Here is a 22,147-nt window from a genome sequence, read left to right on the forward strand (position 1 = left end):
CTTATTATTGATTTAAAAAGTGTAAAAGTTCAACGCCTTAAAGAGATAAATGACTTGTGGTATAAATCTGAAGATTGACAAATATTTAAGACATTATAGCCAAGGATACAAATGAATAAAATGAAAAGCCTTTTGGATTACTGGAATACTAACTAAGCTCTGTGCCGTTGTATCAATGCTTTCACCAACCGAAGCAAAAGTTGCCACCATGAAGAAGAAAGACATCCCATAAAATATTTTTCTTGACTTTGTCTAGTAATATAGATCAAGCTACTTCAATGTCTTAGAGACCATTTCTTTACTGGCCTGGCAAAGATAACAAAAGTTGTGTTGTCGAATTTCCATAATTTCAACTGACAGACCCCATTTTTAACAATAGTAATACATGGAGATAACCATAGTTAGTGAATCTCATCTCTCTCAGATAACTTTGAAGACATCAATGGGCAATAAATATCTAAGAGTGGAAGTACTGACAGTTATATTAGCAAACGCCATTTCAACCTTACCTAACCTCAACGGTACGTAAGTTGTATTAAAACTCAAAATCTTTACATTTGAATTTATTTAATAATAATAAATTCGGAGAAAATTATTTCTATTGATTTTATTATAATATGGAAAAGGTTCATTGCTCTAAACAAAACGCAATCACTTACAGAAATATTTAATGTTGATAGAACATCTATTTCTAACTCTGGACATATTGTATAATGTCAGAATTTAAACACCATATCAATTAATAGAGATTTCATAAATTACTGGTCACGACGAATATTTCAATTACAATAATCTAAAGCATAAACCAACGTATAATGCAGACTCATCGATATCAGTACGAAACGTTAATGTCACCTAGGTAATGTTTTACATGTAGTCGGATTAGGAAAGCATATCACTCTCACTAACATTCCATACCGAGTGCAATTTTAAAGCGAGTTTTAATAAAAAAAAAAGATCGGAATGGAAAAATCGCCATAATAAAACTAATTTAACTTAAAAATATAAGATAAATTTTGTCCGAAAATAACAAAAATTAAAAATCCTACCATGTCTGCCGTATTCGGAAGCATTGCTTCATCATCTGACCATTTGCTCCGGTCAATGTTCAATGCACTAAGCAAGTAAGGGTTCATAGATTTTAAGTGTGTCGGTGAAGGTATATCGGACTGAATTGCTTCTAAAGATGAAGAATTGTCTCGATACAGAACTTGTATGCTTTCTGGAGATTTTTCTGGAGATAGTGAGGTTTTATTTTTGGCAAACAGTACGACTTTTATTTCACAACAAAAAATAATAAGATATGAATTTAGACACCCAAATCCTCAATAGCATTCTCTAAATTAATTGATCTCACATATTCACACAGAAAGTATTACCTTTTATATTTGGGCACCACCAAAAATTATCAGACTGCAGTAATAGTATATAACAGAGAACTGTTATTTGACTGTCTGCATGACAGAACCTATAAAAGCGTAAAACTTGTCAAATACCTGTCCATATAACATGGCAGTTTACAAGGTAGGGTTGCCAAAACTATAAATTTGTCTATATAATGTTTTGTTAATGTACGTTTAAACTTATAATTTTGGTTAATATTTTTGTTTTTTTTTCAACTTTATGTTTAAAGTTAATTTCTAATATTACTAATAAAATATCTTTCAAAAAAAATTTTGTTTTTGTACTTAAAACTTTTGCAAATATGTGTATTGTGTGTAAGTTATTGTAAATTATTTGACGGAATTTCGAGTGTTGTCACCTAAAGTAGTGATTATGTAATGTTATCTTATTTAAACATTTAAAAATTTATAATAAAAATAATTAAAATAGAGTTTCAGATATTATTCCAGCTCTTCGAAGCGTTCGAGCTTTTGTTGTTCGATTATGCTTGAGTTCGAGCTGTTCGAAAATTTTCAACATGATATTTTCAATTTGAATATTATGGAGTATTTTATAAAAAATGCGGAATTTGAGTATACTCAAGCTAATTGAATATTATAATGCTGAAAAATTAGTGCTGAAGTACAGATATATAATGCTAGAAAGGTGTTTGAGTTGGTAAACGCTGGTGAAAAAGTAGATGTATGTGTATATTGTATTGTGTATAGCACTCAGTAATACCAACTGAAAGTCAATGATCGGGCGGGCTGGCGGAGGCTATTAGACACGGCAAAGTTGGACTCACGTCTGTAATTGCGTACTTAGTAAGTACTACTATAAAATTTGTAGGTTCCTGTACGAAAGTCGACTCTTATTATTTATAGTAATTATTGTATTACACATTTCAGAGCTATTAATAAAGTGTTAGTATTTCAAGCATAACTACTATTTCAATATATAAATCTTTAGCGTAGTTTTAAATGAAATAAATCGTAATACGAGTAAATGCATATTTAAATAGCATAATGGATAAAATTTTATAAAAAAAAACTGTCTAGTTATAGTTAAGAAATTTTTTTTAATGTGTTTAAACATTAAATGATGTCCTCCACATTTTGAAGAGAACGATTGGAATACGTTGAATAACAGAAAATAAGGGACAATTGTTTATAAGTTTATATCTATTTAATCTATTTTATCACCTTCAAAGTACTCCATTAACGATACAATACACTAATGCCAACGATGACAGACAATGTTCAAGCCCTCAAAAAGGTGTTACACACTAATTTGTTACTTTTTTTAAAAATAAATTGAACATATATTCATTACAAGATTAGGGTCGTGTGCGAGTTAGGCTAAGTTGCGTTCTAAATGAGGGAAATTCTAAGTTGTGCCGATAATGTAGTGATGTGTCGATACGTGTTAATAAATGGCAAAATGTGTGCAGTGCAAAAAATCCAAAAAAATCTCCCATTTGGTTTAGCATCAACTTAGCCTAACTCGCACACGTCCTAAATTTGATATTAGATTTTATAACTTATATAACACATAACTACTTAAAACTACTACTAATCTTTAAATATTTAGTAATTACTGCAAGCCCATGACTGCAAACCCAGGAAAGGACCTATCTGGTCCATATATAGATCATCATATAGATCTATTAATCTTTTGCCTCATACAAAATTCTTGAAAAAGTGCTATTGTCAAATATGATGCCTGAAAATACGGACAAACTCTTCTTTTCATATATAGCCACTAGAAAATTTTAAATGAAATAGAATTCTTTTATTTTAAAAGATTACTATGAAGCCTAATTTACACACTTTATATTCCATTTTACTCAAATCACGTAGTTGCTACATTCTCACGGATTATTCCTCAACTCTCAAAAAATAATTAATTTCTAGTAAGAATCACACAATTTTAAATATATAATAATAATAATAAGAAAAAGAACGGATATTTTATCTCTCCCATGCATCATAAAACCGGTGGTTTCAGATGTAAATATAGTTAACACAAAAACGAATAGTTCCAATACACGTTCTTTTAAGAAATTATTGAAATTGATTTATCAATATTCTTTTTAAAAAATTTTTCATATCGATTCGATTTTAAATGGAGCATTTATTAACCCTCTAGTTCCCAAGAATGCCTTGGAGTTTAACTGCTGTGTTAAATTCAGAATTAAACTGCTGTTATAGTATAAAGTCAAAAGTCACTAAAATTACAGCATAAATGAAACCTTCAAATTTTTAATACATGAATCTGAAATTAATTATGTTTATTTATAAACTTTTTTTTAACAAATATCGTTTATTTAGTTTAGGTAAAACCATCTGAAGTAATTTTTTCAAACAAAAAAAAAATTCACGAACTAGAGGGTTAATGTTCATAAAAATTTTTGCGAAAGTCATGTCATCGGCTCGTCAAAATTGCTTCTTTCGGGCTTTGACGAAAATGCGTGTTATGTAAAATGTAATATTTTGCTACTAAAAGACACAACTGTTGACATTCATTACTGAACAACACTGCTTTGCGTAAGTTACGAAGCACAGAAGTCTCGATTCTCATGACCAAATTTAAACTCACATATTATTTTTTTTCTCTCACTCTGTATTTTATAATTTGCAACAACAAACAACAACAATTTTGCTCATGACGTGCGAATGACCACGTTGTTCTATACTCACGTCATTTACTTGTACTTTACAGTGTTTTCTCTCGCGTTTCTCTCTACATAACGTGGCTCTAAGTAAATATTCAAAAACTGTGTGTGAACGGTATGTAAGTTTCGTTGCAGCAAAACCTATCTTTCTCAGTTGTATTTCAAAACACTTTTTGTTTACACACTTTAAATCAAATTCATATATATTAAATTATTACAAGTGAGAGAGGGAAGGTAAACTAAATATTTATATCTTGATTGCTACATAGATTCATTTCCGGCACACCCTAAACAAAATAATTCCCAGTTTATTAGAAAAGGCTATAGTGAAATCATAGCTAAATCTGCTTTTGAAATGCACTCATAAGCCTAAATTAGAAATCCCTTTAGAATTAAAAATGCGTAAAACCAGTTAAACGACCCTTCACTGTACATCAAATAAACACAGTTTCAACCACCCAAAAGTGGAACTATGCTTCTTCTTCTTAAGTTGGTTTTTTAAACCAAACTTATGCATGCAATAATATATCTTCTTGGTTTTTTTTTTACCTTTTTATGGTATCTAGATACGCTAATAAAATTTTTAATTTAAATAAAAAAACCATAGAAAACAAACGTGGATGACAATAACTTTGGCATCATCAAAAATTTTATTATTTATCATTCAATAAACATCGAGTCCTGCCTGCCTGTGCAGCAACATTTTTCAAAACTAATCGATATCAATTAATTCATCGCCAAGACTGAAAATGGAGCGCGCCATGGCAAGGAAAGGGCCGTTTTTAAAAGTGGGGAGTGTCATAAACAATGAAACGGAAGGGTGACGATGGATAGAAACAACTAAACCTAATTAAATAGAAATTGGAATACGAAGGAGACGCGAAAAAAAACTAAAAAAAGCAATAATGTGACAAAGCTCACAATTGAACCAACCTACGAATCAGTCAGTCACAGCACGAAACTACAATAACAACACAGGACACAAGCGTAAACACATACAAAACAAGGACACCGAAGCACACATACAAAAATAGACAGGTTGATGTCATAATAGAGTAAGTCACCGTTTAACGTATGTCATAGACTAGAAGAAGAGAAATGCACATAATTTTTCGTTGAAATGAACATAATAAAGAAACATGAATGGAAAGGAAATAAAATGAAATATAAGGCAGCATAAATGTTTTATTTAAAAAAATCTCAACTAAAATGATTAGAAACATTTAGTGATTCTTCTTAGCAACGCAACGAGCATTAATAAGGGGAGGATGTTTCACATAACGACAAGCCTAAAGGGGAGAGGTGTTAGGCATGCAAGAAGCATGGAATAAGGTTTAAGCAACAAACATTGCACATAAGGCAGACTTAAGAATCACGTAGTTAGGCGCAAGCGAAATTTTGAAACCAAATTATAAGGGTAGTTTGTCAGAGTTAAGTGACAAATATAATAAAATCCTAACACAAAAGTGCAGAATTGTGTTTTTCCAATAAGAAAAAATTCAAGCCACGTTACTAATACTCCAACAGTAAAATGTAATTTTTAGCTTTAAATGAAAGATTTCTAACAAATATTTCAACATTTTATTTAAATAAATATTTTAAAATATAAGTAAATAATTTAAAAATAACATTTATAAACTTTATACAGCTTGTCGAGCTTTTATTATTATAATTAGATTTAAACAAACTGACAAATATTAAATGCAGCGATTAATGTGTAACGATTTTTCATTGCTTGGTAACTTACCGGCAAAAAATGTATTATTTATAATTTACTTTTAAAATTGATTTTGTTTTTTCAATTATTTTCATTCATTTAGTTAGCACTAATCCGCAGTTCTTTTTTTTATTCTTTTTTCACAGTTAACTCACAAACAAACTTCAATTCCAACACAAGTCACACAGCAAACTAATCCCAAGTACTCCTTGAACTCACTTAAACGTCCTTTTTTAATTCGTGTTTGGCGTAAAACTCTCTTGGGAAGAGAGCAGCACAATTATATGAAGCTGTTATGGAGAGCAGTTTTGAACGTCTATGTTTAAAATTTTTATTTGACATTGTTTCTTAACATATGTAATGCAATTTTTGAACACAACTTTTCGGATATACTACTATAAAAACTAAGTTTCCGTAAAACACTTCTTATTAGCAATTGAATGTCTATCTTTCTTGCGTAAATTTATTGTTGTTTTGTACTGTAATGTCAAAAGTAATATGTTGATTTACAGACCAATTGTGTCTATGAAACATAGTTTTTAAAATAGTGTTGTAAAAGAGTATTTTGAGTGTAAATATAATTTAATCACTAAAAAAATTTAAACATAATATAAATAAATTACTGCACAATCTTTTTTTTAACAGATTTTATATATTAAATATGTTAAATTTTCCACACAAACGTTAAAGTTGAACACGTTGTATTAAAGTTGAACACGTTGTATTAAGCATGAAATATAAAATAAAATTAAATAAATATATAGGCATTATTTTCCATTTATGGTATCGAATATTTTCCAAACGTCAGTTAAGCTTTGTTTAATGTAATGTATTGAAAATAAAAATACGATAATTGTTTTATTATGTACTAATACTTGATTATTTCATAAAACATTTTTTAATTCTACATATATTCATAGTAGTACTATTTATATATCTATAATAAATACAGAGTAGTTCTAAGATTTAAGAAAAAATCACTTAAATTTAGTTGAATGTTTTTTTTCTGTTTTTAAATTTAGCTGTTTGTGCTTAACAATACAAACGTATATAAATAATAATGCCTAAATCACATAACAAAATTGTAAAACACTTAATTAAAATAACGATATTAAATTTAACATATATTTATGGAAGTACCAACTTAAACTCAAACTGAACAAAGACTTTATTTTTCAAACTATTTTCAAAACATATCATTTGGCATTTTTCAGAAAAATCTCATCATATGTTATTGCTCACTGGGGGTAGTAATTGTCCATGTTTTTGGTTTTTTTTTTGTTATTTTTTGAAATAAACTACATATATATATTAAATTCTAACTTCAATGTCAGCATTTATTTTTAATTTCAAAGTAAAGTAACGAATATCAAGTGTTAAAGGCAATTTTATGATAACAATACACACATAACATACGATTTGAAAAATTATAATATATGTCAGCAAGCTAAACGTGCGAACAAAATTTATTACGTTTGACACATATAGCATGTTAAAGTAAGATCATATTTTGCCCTAATATTTTTGAAATTAAAATTTTTATAGTATGTTGTTTTATTTGAAAAACAGATACATACTAGAACTCTATTTCAATTACATAAAAGTAAACATTGAATATAATCAATTTATTAAACAGACCTTTAATAATGTCAAAAACTGTTTTTGACACTTGCTATATTTGTTTACATTTTGCATTGCTTTAATTATAAGAAAATTAATAATGAATGGAAATAAAAAATTAACTCTGATGAAAAAATTGCAGCTACCAAACTTTGGCGTAGCACATTGAAAGTTCATAATATGAAATACAATGTGATAACAAAATTACAAAATATGATTTTTCGTAAAAAACTGTTAATCAAAATGATCAAAAACTTGAACACCTATTTTGGTATTGCAATTAACCAAATTAGATGTTCTTTGAAGATGACTATGGTATATAGTCGAAATATCGTAATAATGTTGTAATAAAATGTAATTTTGATTTATTTATTTATATATAAATAATAAATTCTTGTTTTTATTTTGTTGTTTAATTGACTGATTAGCTCGCTTAATAATTAATACATAATTGCACTGCTTGAATTTGATGCAATATATCAATGTCAGATTGCATGGGGTATTGATTTTGGTTAAAATAATAAATTCATTGCATTAATTATTAAGAGTACTAATGTTTTAAAATAAGAATATATATGAATTATGTTGCGATGTTTTAATATTGCATATGTAAAACAAATGAATTTTTCATAGGCTGCTATTGAACAATATTTACGTTTTTCAACACTTTTGAAACACCATATTAACGCGAATGTCATTTGAACTGCCTTACCAACCAAACGACAGCTGTCACTTTGGTTCTTTTCCGGTTTAATTCGCTAACAAGAAGGTACGATTATGTGAAAATTGTAATAAATATTATAAAACATCAACACAAAATGGGTGTTAAACGAATTTTAAATGCTAAATATTGACGCAACAATAGAAAAAGAAATAAATGTGCCTAATATATATTAGCTGTATTAAGAAAATTGTTTGCGAGAAATGAAAACAAAATTTGTGTATTTTAACATTTGGAATGTTTCAGTAATGTTTTTCTTTTCTCGGCAGAAATTAAACAATGTATTCGAGGGAGCCTGAAAATGCTATAAAGTCTTGCAAAGCCCGTGGACCAAATCTACGCGTGCATTTCAAGGTAAATTTAATATATAATGGAATAATATTTTAGTTAAAAATTTATACACTAATCACAAAAACAACACGTCAAAAAAGTGTAGCTGTCAAATTGTTAAGCGGCAGTCGAACGCTGAGCATGCTTTATGATAAACTATGTGGTCAATGAAATATAGTTTGGAATCAATATTAATTATTTAATTCAATTTATTTACCTTTTGGCAAATTATATGGATTTGGTTACTGAAGTGAAAATTGTTATATTGCATCTTAAATCAGTGTTTAAAAGATCTTTTTTGCTTTCTCAACATTTTTGCAAAGATGTTAGAGGAATGTTTGACAGAGTATCAGCTGGAAATATAGTACTTAATCGGTTTTGCATCTAAAGCTCTTGCTACAGTTAATTAGTTAAAAAAACGCTTCATTATATGCATCTAATACCAGTGTGAGAGGGAATCTTTGGTTGTTCTTGCATTTTTAAATGATGCCAAATAAATGTATGCCAGGCATTAGCTGCAAATCTAAATCTTAATTATTGGATTTACTTTAATGCTCCGCTATATAATATTTTATATATATTAACCATGTATATCAATTGGGCACAATAGACAGCTGTGGCGGCCGTTTACAGAGTACGCTTGGAACCACTCTACTTTGAATGAGTGAATTAATATTAAATTTTCTATATAATAACGAAAAAAAAATATAATAGAGTATCTGCATCTAAAATCAGTGTATGAAAGATTATATTACTTTCTTAACATTTTTGCAAAGGTGCTAGAGCAATATTTGGCAGAGTATATCAGCTGGAAATCATGTGCTATATGCAGATTTACTTCTAAAACTCTAGCCACATTTGTTTTAGCTAATAATAATAGTATTGAAGACATTAGAATAATTTATCTGCATCTTAAATCAATGTATAAAAGATAATCTTCCTTTTTTAACATTTTTGCAAAGGTGCTAGAGGAACGTTTGGCAGAGTAGATCAGCTGGAAATCATGTGCTATATGCAGATTTACTTCTAGAACTCTAGCTACATTTGTTTTATCTGATAATAATAGTATTAAAGACATGAGAATAATTTATCTGCATCTTAAATCAATGTATAAAAGATAATCTTCCTTTTTTGACATTTTTGCAAAGGTGCTAGAGGAACGTTTAGCAGAGTATATCAGCTGGAAATCATGTGCTATCTACAGATTTACTTCTAGAACTCTAGTTACAATTGTTTTTTCTAATAATAATAAAAGTACTGAAGACATGAGAATAATATATCTGCATCTTAAATCAATGTATAAAAGATAATATTTCTTTTTTAATATTTTTGCAAAGATGCAAGAAGAATTTTTGGCAAAGCATCAGCTGTATATCTTATCTTAATTAGAGATTTACATCTAGAACTTTAGCTACATTGTCTATTTATAAATGGATTAAAACAATTTAGTTTTTTATTATAAGTGTCTATTAAAGTATACTGATCAATAACCAATCCTAATAGTCACCAAATGCTTAGTGTTATAAAATTCAAGTACCCGGTTTTAAAATGTTAACTTTAAACCTTTCTTTATATTATTTGTTCCAATAAGCCTATTTTTATTTCATCATAAACTGATGGCATTTTTTGCTGTATAATACTAAGATTGAAATTTATTTGGTTTTAGTTAATAAAAAAATGCTAAATAAATATTTATATATAAACAGTGGCTAACTAACGTTACTATGCGTTTGGACACTACCTGATGTATAAAACAAGTATTTCAATATTATAATGTATTTCTTATATATATAATGATTAATAATACTATATATTCACAGAAGCATCTCTTATATTTCCAAAGTGCTCTCGTGAAATCTATTTCTACATTTGGTGTATATATATATTGCTATATTAATTATATATTTCTATATGAATTATATATCATAAATAGTATATTTTTATATATTATATTATATATATATTATAGTATATTTTTGTACTAATTTAGTGCATATTTCTAGATTAAGTGTATATATTATACTAATTTCATGTATATTCCTATATTAATTTAGTGCCTCTATATTATTTTGTTAATGCAAATACTGCATTAAATTGCTTGAGCTCATAGTTCTTTTCATCATAAACTAATTTGCATTTTTTACTTTAAATAATTAAAACACAATTTAATTGGTTTTAATTTAATATAAAAATGCTAAATAAAAATTTATATAAAAACAGTGACTAACCACTTTAATATGTGTTTGGACATTACCTGAAGTATAAAACAAAAATTTACTTTAATATATAGTGAATATATATGTGTAACCAATCCTACTGTATAATTACATATAAACTATTATTAATTAAATGTATTTCTTATTTCTCTTACAGAACACTCATGAAGCTGCTCAAGCTATCAAACGTATGCCACTTCGTCGTGCTCAACGTTTCTTGAAGGCTGTGATTGAAAAGAAAGAGTGCGTACCATTCCGTCGTTTCAACGGTGGCATTGGTCGTTGTGCACAAGCCAAGCAATGGAAAACGACACAAGGTCGCTGGCCAAAGAAATCAGCTGAATTCTTATTGCAACTTTTGCGCAATGCTGAAGCCAACGCTGACTACAAAGGTCTCGATGTAGATCGCTTGGTCGTTGATCACATACAAGTCAATCGTGCACAGTGTTTACGCCGTCGTACATATCGTGCACATGGTCGTATCAATCCATACATGTCATCACCCTGTCATGTTGAGGTCATTCTTACCGAAAAGGAAGAAGTTGTCTCCAAGGCTCCCGAAGATGAACCAGCAAAGAAGAAGCTGTCCAAAAAGAAGATGCAAAGACAAAAAGAAAAAATGATGCGTTCGGAAGCTTAAGTTAAAATTTATATAAATTTTTTTTTGTTCAATAAAAATCATTGAACAAATGTTTTTATAAGAATTTTAAATTGTTTAAAACGTTTTTTTTAAGTCGTAATTTTATATTGCCTACTTTTAGGGTTGTGACAAATAGTTATTTTTTTTTCGCTATGTGATTAATGTGCATTTGAGCTTGTGGCTTCCATGCAGTTTTCCAGTTTTTGTTGATTGCGGACAGAATTTATTGTTTCCGTTTCATATTGTCGCGTTTTAGAAAATTGCACACCTTGTTTTTTTTAATTGTTCCAAGCACAATTGTACAACAAAACAAACAAAATTGTATAAATGCAACTAAAATTAACAACTATGACTTCTCTTGACCCTGCTCTGAATCACAATTTATTTATTATTCCATTTTTTTGTTGCAATAATGCCTTTTTTTAAATCGATTTTCTCCTAATGAAATCCAACAAAAAATTGTTTATTTTCTTTTTTTGTGTCTTAAACACTTACTTTCTTTTGTATTATGAAAATGAAATAAAAATTTGTTTATTAATTTTTAAATTGTTGATTTAGTAAATTTACAAGTACACATGCTTGTGAGATAATGACCCTTCAACCATTTAAGATGCTTAAGGCTTAAGATATTTTAAATTTTACTGCTTCAGCACACATATTAGCGCATATTTAGACTTTTTATAAATAATTTTTTATTCAATAATGTAAACAAACTATATACATTTATTGTAATAATTTTAGTTTTGTTCCTTTTATGCATATCGCTCATCGCGTTTATATATTATATTTTCGACAATTTGTCTCATTAATTGAAGTACTTAGTTACTTAGTTAGTTTTTTACATTTGATTGTGCCCGCCTGCCTGCCAGCGTCGGTATTGTTGCTCTTACTAACATAAATTATCATCGACTTTTGGATTTTTTCTTCATTTCAAGCTGTGTGACAATTTTTCTTGCAATGCAAATTCATTAAATTAATTCAATTTGTACGCAACAATTTTTTCGTTGTTATAAATTGGATTTTAATTTTTTTCTTTTTATATTATTATTATTTTTTTTTTTTTGAAATTATTAATGTACTCAAAGACATATATTCAAAGATAATTGTACAAATCTATTTTACTTAGTTATTAATATGTTTATTTCTTGAGATTTATGGAAAGGTCATAGATAAGAATGCTCTTGATGATGTTTCCTGCTTCCGTATTATTTAGGTCAAGAAAGTATTTTATGTATTAAGAAACACCTGTTCATATCGAAGGTAAGTCAGGATAGGTTTAATATAACGAAAACAAAGATATAATAATATAATACGTGGAGATCTTTAGAGCGGATAGACATGACATTGAAAGAATTATAAATTCTCATAGTATACATGGGTTCAGATACTAATAACAGAGGCATACTAATATAACGCCTGGAGATCCATAAAGCGGATAGACATGACATTAAAAGAATTATAAATTCTCATAGTATACATGGGTTCAGATACTAATAACAGAGGCATACTAATATAACGCCTGGAGATCCATAGAGCGGATAGACATGGCATTAAAAGAATTATAAATTCTCATAGTATACATGGGTTCATATACTAATAACAAAGACATGCTAGAAATCTATAGAGTCGATAGATATGACATGAAAAGAATTATAAATACTTATACATGGGTTTAGATATGATTAGCTAAAGGAAGTGTCCAAGAGGAGGGGATTGTTTGGGAACAACTGTGGTTTAAATATGAATGGAATCGTAATTAAAGTTTAAACCAGTTGAAGTAGTGCTTGGTTATGTTAAAAGAGTAAGCATTAAGGCTTTGGTATCCTTCCTCCTGTCTAACATGCAAAGCTGCCAAATTTTTTTGTACTCAACAAAAGAAAAGAAAAAAGTGATTAAAAAACACTATAAAATATTAATTAAAAAACAAACTTTTATCTTATTAAACAGTTATAATAATATATAAACATACGTTAGATTAAGTTGGAGTGACGGTCTTGTGACGAAATTTAGCTTGAACTCAAATAATGTCACGTTGTGATACCACGGATTAATGTTGTTTATACGCAGACTGGAAATCACCGTACGAACAACTTCGAATGTCACAACTCCAAGCGAATGTTAACCAACTTAACAAATCTAAAAACTTGGCGGGATGACAGCACTGTCAGGTCGGTGAGAAAAATGACCCTAAAGATATTAAATTTTATAGCCAATGATGAAGACTGAGACATAAGGTGAACTACAGTTTTCTTTTCATCCTGCGGAGCCACAACTCCGATAAAATCCGTCTTTGCAAATTGTCCAAATAGTTAATCCCCAAAGCATATTTAATATAGACAAAAACATAAGAGATATTCATACATCTCTTTTCTCTTATTTCCTGCATTCGCACGATTGGTAATCCTTATCTTATATGCATGTGACGCGTAAAACTATGACCCGTCGGCATGATAAATATCGTTTTAGATTGAACGATTATCGCAATGAATTTTAAAGCAATAGAGACATAGTGAAGATCCAGCGGTCATGCTGTGAAAATGTACGATAACGATTTAGTCAAAAAAACTAATATTATGTAACCTGGTAGAATTTATTTAATTTAGCTGGCTTAAACGCGAGAAATACAGAAATAAATGGTAACGTAATGGTAACTTGACTAAGACTGGTTTACAACCATTTTTTTGGTATTCTAAGGACCTATTCATTAGAAATGTAGTCGAACTAAAATATCTTCAAGTTCTTTGTAATTCTAATATCGGAGCTTTCCAATTTCTTTATGTATACAGCTTTTATTGTTCAGAACCCAACTTGCTTTAAAAAAAATTGATGAAATGTAATATATAATAATGTATATAGGTTAATTTTGGCTACTGAACAATTGTTTACATATGTAAAAATGGCTTCTAGCAGTTTCATCTCAATCACCTAGCAATTCCACCTAGCAAATCATCTAGTTCTAACTCAATTACCATCGAGGAATTCCAAATCCGATTCAACATCTGATTTTTTGCTCAGAGTATAACATTTAAACATGATTTAAGATATATTAAATTTGAATTAACAAATAAGGAAAGATATTTCAGCTGCTGGAAGATATTTGAGATGTTCGAAGATATTTGTGCTGCTCGAAGAAATTTGAGTTGGTCGTAGAAAACGGGGAAAAATATAAACGAGTTTATCTGCTTTTTCATTATGATGGGTAGATATATAGAATAACTGCATACCTACATCACATCACAATATGGATATCACAATTATCTTGAAAGGCTGCAGTGACGTGGTGACAAAGTTCCTAACCCTTTCTAAATCTACATACCTGCAAGACTTATGGCAACACGATGGGTCATCTAAATAAATCCCTAAAATCATCATGATAACCTAACTTAACCTATTTGTTATTGTTATCGCTATCTCATTATTGCTGTCTCTGATATTCCTTTTTATAAAAGAACACAATATTGACTTTAATTAAAATAGTAAAGATGATAATGATAGTGTTGTGGAAAGGTCAAAGGTAAACTCATAGAGATCACCGACAAATTATGAATAATAAATGTAAAGAAACAGAAAAGATTTCATTTTTGCTTTGAAACTTTGATATCTGAGCTGTGTCATCAAGTGAAATCAAATCAAATCAAATAAATTTAATTGTATTAATGCATAAATTAAAAAAAAGAATTCAATTCAAAAAAATTTCACATCAAATGAAAAAAAAAAAAAAATTTGAATAAATGAAAAGAGCGCCAAAGCGCGAATTAAGCTTAAATGCGATTTGAAAAGATTTAATTTACACGATCGTTTGAATTATCGTGCATTATCGTATGTTCTAGGATGGCGGGATGTATGTGGACAACAATGCCGTCCGGAGGGTAGACGCTTGTGCTGCTGCGGGTTCCACCATCAAACTCAGATTTTGCGAGCACAGTTTTAAATTAACCGCGTTCTAAACAACGTTTAACTTTAATTCAATACTTAGTCCGACCCAAAATCGTACGCTGAACGTGTAATTAAATACTTACATTTTAATTAAGAAAATAAAAAATTATAAATTTAATATAAAAAAATAAATAATAAAAAAATTCAAATAAAAAAAATTAAATTTTAAATTTTCATTTGAAAAATTCAAACAAATTCTTTATGTGCAAAACTTAAGTAAATTTATGTGAATACTTAAAAAAATTATTTTTGTAAAATATTATATATGAAATAAAATTATTACAAATAAACTTTAAATACACAATTTATTTCAAATATCAATTGTTTACATAATTAAATCTTTTCTACATAAGTTATTAACAATGGATAAATCCATTATCAATATATCAATGTACAATCAATATATATTTTTTTTGTCAAACTATTATTATTTTATACAAATTAAATTAATAAAAAATTAATAGAATTTAATTTTTTTTTTGAATTTGGAAGTGATTGAAAATAAACTTGACTTATGGCAAATGATCTTTAAAATGTTCGAATAAACAAATTTAATGAGCAGATTAAAATTTATAAAAGAAATAATATCTTTTACGCATAATAAAAATATTGAAATATTTTACTTCATTCACTCATTCACTCATCCATTCATTTTGCATTGATCGTTTAAGATCAGCGATGTCGCAGTCGAAAAAATCACGCGCACACTTCATTTTACAACAAATGGGCAAAAAGTGGCTCACCTTTGTTTAATTCTTTGAATAATTTTTGAATTTATATACTATAATCATATGACCAATATTTTATTATTATACTTCTTCTTTATTATCTAAATATCAGACAAAACAATGGCTTAAGTTGTTTGTTTTCAATTTTGCTGTTGATTGTAAAAATTGGTTCATAATTCGAGGGGAATCCCTTTTTTATACAACACAAGAATTTCCAAAATAACGAGCAAGTTCTTAGAAAACCCACTCTACAAGTACTTAAGAATACTTGAAAATGGTACACAATATATTATTATTACAATAGATAAATAAAATTTTTTTTATATTTTATTTAAACTGTGTGTTATCGCAGAGGTGCATAATTACATATAGAACCAGTCAAACTTCCATAAATCGAACTTCTATAATTCGAATTTTCTATAACTTGAACTAAAAAGAGTACAACAGGGTTTTAAAGAACAAATTACATACCACACAATTCTGTTTCCATAACTCGAACTTCTATAACTCAAATTTTGCCATAACTCGAATAAAAATACTGTCACATGCCAATTGGAATAAGTGAAATTCCATTCTATAAGTCGAATTTTTGTTTTAAGTATGAATCTATTTTGGTGTTAGGGAAGTCCCTTTTTCCAACTCAATGAAATTGTTCACTAGTCTTCCAAGAATGAAGTAGAAGACTCATTTAAAATTTTGATTTTTTATTTGCAAACAAATGGTACTACAACTTATGTTCACTATAAGACTTAATATAAATTGGAATCTCTTTTTACTGAAAATTAGTAAAAAAAAATATTAAATATTTTAAATAATCAAATATAAAATATCAAATATAAAAAAAAAATTCTCTGACTCGAAGTTTCCATAAGTCTTTTCTTTGTTAAATGGTACTTTGAGTTATAGAAGTTTAACTGTATATAATATTAATAATCTGTAAATAAGTAAAGACAGATTTCACAATCGTAACTGAAGTCTTAAAACTGACATCGGTAAAACTAATGACTATGCCAGGACTTACGGGAGTATTGGGAATTAAGTTAGGATTGTGAAAGTGGTCTTGAAGGTATTAAGACCGTATATATCGCACACCCTCTTCAAAACATTTTTTGCGTTTTCTGAAAATTTACAAATTTCGATTTGTGGCTCTTTTGAAGAGGGTGTGCGATATGTTACTGAACTATAATGTTTTTATTTATTCATTTAAACAGTTGATGTTTCATATCAGAATCTGTTTATGAACTCAACTCTTTCAACAACATTGGTGTGTACCCAACAAGAAGCGCATAACCAAGCTTCAACTTCCCAAATATCACCATAACCTGGCCCCTCAAAATTTAATAAAATGAGTCTAATCATACATATACATATATGTATATTAATTATTACATAGTGTGTCATCACTGTTTAATAAATTAAAACTTTTTACTGAATTTCTGAAATTATATAAAGCTATCCCGAAATACATTTTTAGCTACGAGTTTATTATTATTATTATGGAAAGGGTATAATATACTGCCACCTAAAATATTTGTTATGGCCTTAGTCGAATTAGAGTGTTTCTTCAAGTCCGATTTCTTTAATCAAAGACAGTATAGTCTATCTTTCCTAGTCTTAAATCCTTATTTTCCATGAAATACACTCCAAGGTGTTTCTTTCGGTTTTTCATCAGTGGCGGGCACTTCTTTAGCACATGGTATACGGTTCTTCTCTCTTTTTCACAGTATCGGTAGTCTAAGTTTTATTGAATTTCTAACTGTATTAGGTAATTATTCAATTTTCATTGACCGGCTAGTAATCCCGTTTGGTTATCATATTAACGAATAAAAAATAATGACTACGACTAAAAATAATATTGTTTTCCAAACTGCTTTAACAATAAAGATTGCAATTCTATACTAATTATCTATACTATTTAATATCCATTATATCGGGTTATTATTTAAGCTCAAGTAGGTTTTAGTTAACAAGTTTGCCTATTCAATCTATAAAAACACTAGTAGTATAACATAACTCTATGATAATGCTTCCAAATAAAGTGATATATGGAAGAAAGAAGTTCTGACATGTATTCAACGAATGTCACATTAGAATACAAAAAATTGTCCAGCTGTATTTCTCGATGACAACTACGCAATAAATACTAGACCCGTTAGATGAAAATATTTTACTAATTACCGATTATTATCTGAAAGTTGATGGATGGAGAGCAACCATCAAGGTTAATTCGAAACGCCAATCAGTGTTGGAAGGCTTCGGCAATCGAACAACGATGACAGGTAGTGGACGTTTCAATAATATTTTACATCGTTATGCTTTGCATGGCCCATCAACAATAACTGCGAGAAAATATTCAAAACTTTCTTTCAATTGAAGAATACTCTCGTCGATTATCAGATACAAACACGCTCCACTTCCCGATGTGGGACATTTTCGAGAACTGTAGTTGGTCATCAAATTAAACACCGGATTGTACTCAGAAAAGTCATTCGAAAATGGATGATGATTCCAAAATTTCGTAATCGTTTTTCAAATGACTTTAAACCAAAGTCTGTGTTGAAGGTGGATTTTCAAAAATTCTAGAAATCAGTTATTTTCTAATATGTTCTATTATATAAATTGATTGAAATTTAAATTCTATTTCAAAAGAAAACAGAGTGTTTAGACGTTATTTTTACCTCAAATCGGAGTATACCTATTTCCAACAATTTTACTGAATAACATTTTCATACGACAAACAGATAATATAACATACAGGCGCGAACTTATTGACTACAAGTGCAGTTCCAAGCCTCTAAGTTGAATGGGCTTCTCCCAGATTCTCCCTGTACCTATAGTGCCTATAACAGAATTATAAAAGCAATATGGACTTATGGTATCCAGCTATTTGGTAATGCTAACCCTTCAAATATTGAAATTATCCAAAGAGTTGAGTCAAAAATACTAAGACAAACCCTGGTGCCTCATGATTTATTAGGAATAAAAGCATCCACCGAGATCTACAAACTCCGTTACTTAAAGCTGAACTTAACAATATAAGAAAAAAATACAATAAAAGGCTGAATGAATATGTTAACCTCTTAGCAAGGAAACTCGCAGTGCTATCCACCACTTCCCGTCTAAAAAGAGCCGACCGTCCAGCCATTAATAAAATTCAATAGCTTCAAATAATAGCTATTCCACTCTCTTCTTAGTGATCTGATAAAGCTCAATTGTCTTCTTAATAAACCAACTAACATTCATTCCCATGAAATTCAACCCAATGGTTTAAGTGAGGTCCTTAATATAAGGTTTATTTATTTTTTTTAAAATTATACAATGTATACTTGAAATAAAAATTGTAACATTATGTGATTAGTGATAAAATTTTTAAACTTATTGTTAGTCTCATTGTAAGAGAAGGTACAATAAACAAATGTATTTAAAAAAATTGGGTTTAGACATGTTATAGCTTAATTCGGATATTCTATAGAAATAACGTTTGTAATTGGCAAGTATAGAAAAAGATTAAAATCTAAATATAAGGTCCTTTTAAAGACAAGTAATTAGATATTTAATTATTTCTATATATATTTATTTATATACAAATTAAAATAATTATGTATTTAATAGTTTCCATAATTTTTGGTGGATTCATATCAATAAAGCCATATCAATATTGTTAATTAGTTTAAGTAGCCTAGATGCAATTTCAATACAATAAAATTAAAAAAATAATTTAATAATTACAATGATGTGATATGAATGATATTGATGTTATATAGTTTCCGGTTATCCCCAGTATAAATAGATAATTTATCCCCATCCTTCCATTCTTCTCCTAGTTTGCTGTACCCTATTATAAGTATTTATGATAAATTCGATATTGTATAGTATAAATTTATTGTACGTCTCCCATAACCTTATTTTCAACAAAAGTGAGGTTATGTGAAATAATAATTCAACATAATTTATTTAAAAGAGATTAACACAACTGTAATAATATATAACATAAAACTGTAGAATTATTAATGATCATAATATTAGTGAGAATTCATAGCGATTAAAATTATATTTAATTGGATTATAATCAACAGCTGTAGATGTGAAAATGTTTAGAAATTACTAAACTTACACATCCGTGTTGTTTTAATATTCATCAATTAATCGCCTATCATTAGTATCGTACTAGATACAGAGTGATTGAGTGAATCAAGTCGATGGGGATATTTAAATATAATATTCGGTTTTTAATTTCGTTATTAATAAAATAATTAAAAAAAAAATAATGAATAGGAACAATCAAAACTGTCGGATTACAACAAATAACAACTTAATTGTATTTTAATTTTGATTCAATAAATCACACTTAGACTAATTTTAATTTAATATAAAACTACACGTTTTATATTTCTATACTTGTAAATCACTTATTAAAAATATAATTAACTATGACTAATATGTAGACCTGTTGAAAGGAGTCCATTTTGATTTTCATATAAAATATATTTAAAATAATGTAATTGTTTACCCCATGAACAGAACTTGTTTCTCACATATATATATATATATATATATATATATAGATTTTAACAATATTAAATGTAATAAAACCAGAGAAATATAAAAAATTTAATATATGCAAAATATTGTTTATTGAAATTTTAATAATAATTTATACTTATTAATTACTGGAAACGCTAACAATTACCTACTGCTGTTACATATATACGTAATTATACCCTTTATTATAAGTACATACACTATTTGTGAGGACAAATTAACTCAAATTTTCCTCGATATAATAATGCAGTAAAGCTGCATATTATATAATATATACTATATACTAGAAATTATATGCTTAATTAGATTCATCAGTGAAATCATTATCATCACAATTTCCGTTTAATGCCTGACTGTTAACTGATTTATAACAATACGTTAATTAGTTTAAACAAAATGGGATTTCATGTCAATAATTCTCATTCATAACAAGTCTATTTTTATATTTTATTTAATAAATTATATAAAGAGCTTTTTTCGAACAGTAGTGAAATACAACAACAAAAATTTATTTTTTATATTATTTCAATTAATTGAATTTTTGGCTGACCATACAGCTGTTTCGAGTATTGCCAAATACCCATCATCAGTGGTCTTGGAAATAATTCTTGTATTTAATTATTCGTAAATAATTATTTTTGAGACTGCAAGTACCAGGAATCGAACTCGGGTCCTGCCAAATGTGAAGCTCAGAATCAGCGCATTTAAATTATAAAATTAAACATTTTTAAAGTTTTCTAAGTAAGTTAGTAAGTTTTCTTACTTCTCTTTAAGATGTTGGTAAAAGAACACAATATTTTTTAGTTTTTTTTTTTACTTAAAACAAATCTGGCAATTTGTATTAAGCTATTTTACAAATTGAATCATTTAACAACCACTAAATATATTGAAGTTGTTAAAACTTATTACAAGAATGGAGATGCTTTGTTCCATCGCTTCATCCTCATTTCTTGAGTGACGAGGATAATTATTTGTTTGCTGGAATTGTGAATAAATAAAACTGTTGCAACTAAGTCAGTTAAAATCCACAACTGGTGAAAGACATCCACACTATAGTCACTGTATGCAGTAACAGTTGGTGCAGATGTGGGATGGGACCATATTTCTTGAAAATTACGAAAATTGGACTCCAATTAAAAAAAGTCTCATTACTATAATTTTTTTTTGGTATAAAAACTATTATATATGTAGGGAGACTAAGCAATAAATAAACTATGAATTCTTCAGTTCAAGTATTTTTTATTACTGACTGCTCACATTTTCTGAGCAGGAAATGTCTTATTATTACTAGTCTCAAATCTATTTATATACTCTTAAGATGAATTAAATTGAAATTTATATTCCTACATCCTCTTTATTTTATTATCATTTATACTCATTACAATAGTACTTACATAAAAACACGTATACACATATTAACTATATTAAGACCTAAAATGGATGCGAAGGATATCTGCATTTACCAGAAATGAAACCACAAACTACACAACACGTTTTGTTTTGGTTTTGTTGTTCAAGAAAGTTCCCGGAGGTGTAATTTTATGTTTTGGTAAAAAGGTTAATTTTTGGGGACTTGAAAATTGTTCATTATCCGTTTATACGGAAAATTTTCAAACTCTCGTCAAGTTATGGCTGAGTTA

General features: G+C 28.3%; 2 protein-coding genes across 2 annotated transcripts in view; both read left to right on the top strand.

The window, feature by feature from the left end:
* The window catches only part of LOC119666533 (serine-rich adhesin for platelets-like), a 378,359-nt gene that overhangs the window by 226,195 nt on the left and 130,017 nt on the right, over positions 1–22,147 (top strand). The gene's annotated exons all lie outside the window — the stretch shown is intronic.
* Positions 8,065–11,369, top strand: LOC119669553 (60S ribosomal protein L17). Its single transcript, XM_038079488.1, has 3 exons — positions 8,065–8,163; positions 8,385–8,469; positions 10,819–11,369. The coding sequence occupies exons 2-3, from the start codon at positions 8,395–8,397 to the stop codon at positions 11,299–11,301; spliced, it is 558 nt and encodes a 185-aa protein (XP_037935416.1). The 5' UTR covers positions 8,065–8,163; positions 8,385–8,394; the 3' UTR covers positions 11,302–11,369.

This window comes from Teleopsis dalmanni, chromosome 1, assembly GCF_002237135.1.
Source record: "Teleopsis dalmanni isolate 2A chromosome 1, ASM223713v2, whole genome shotgun sequence".
Taxonomy (NCBI): Eukaryota; Metazoa; Arthropoda; class Insecta; order Diptera; family Diopsidae; genus Teleopsis; species Teleopsis dalmanni.

Coding starts and splice junctions, on each gene's coding strand:
- LOC119669553 (XM_038079488.1), top strand. CDS start 8,395: ATGTATTCGAGGGAGCCTGAAAATGCTATAAAGTCTTGCAAAGCCCGT. Junction 8,470..10,818: donor ATCTACGCGTGCATTTCAAG/GTAAATTTAATA, acceptor TTTCTCTTACAG/AACACTCATGAAGCTGCTCA.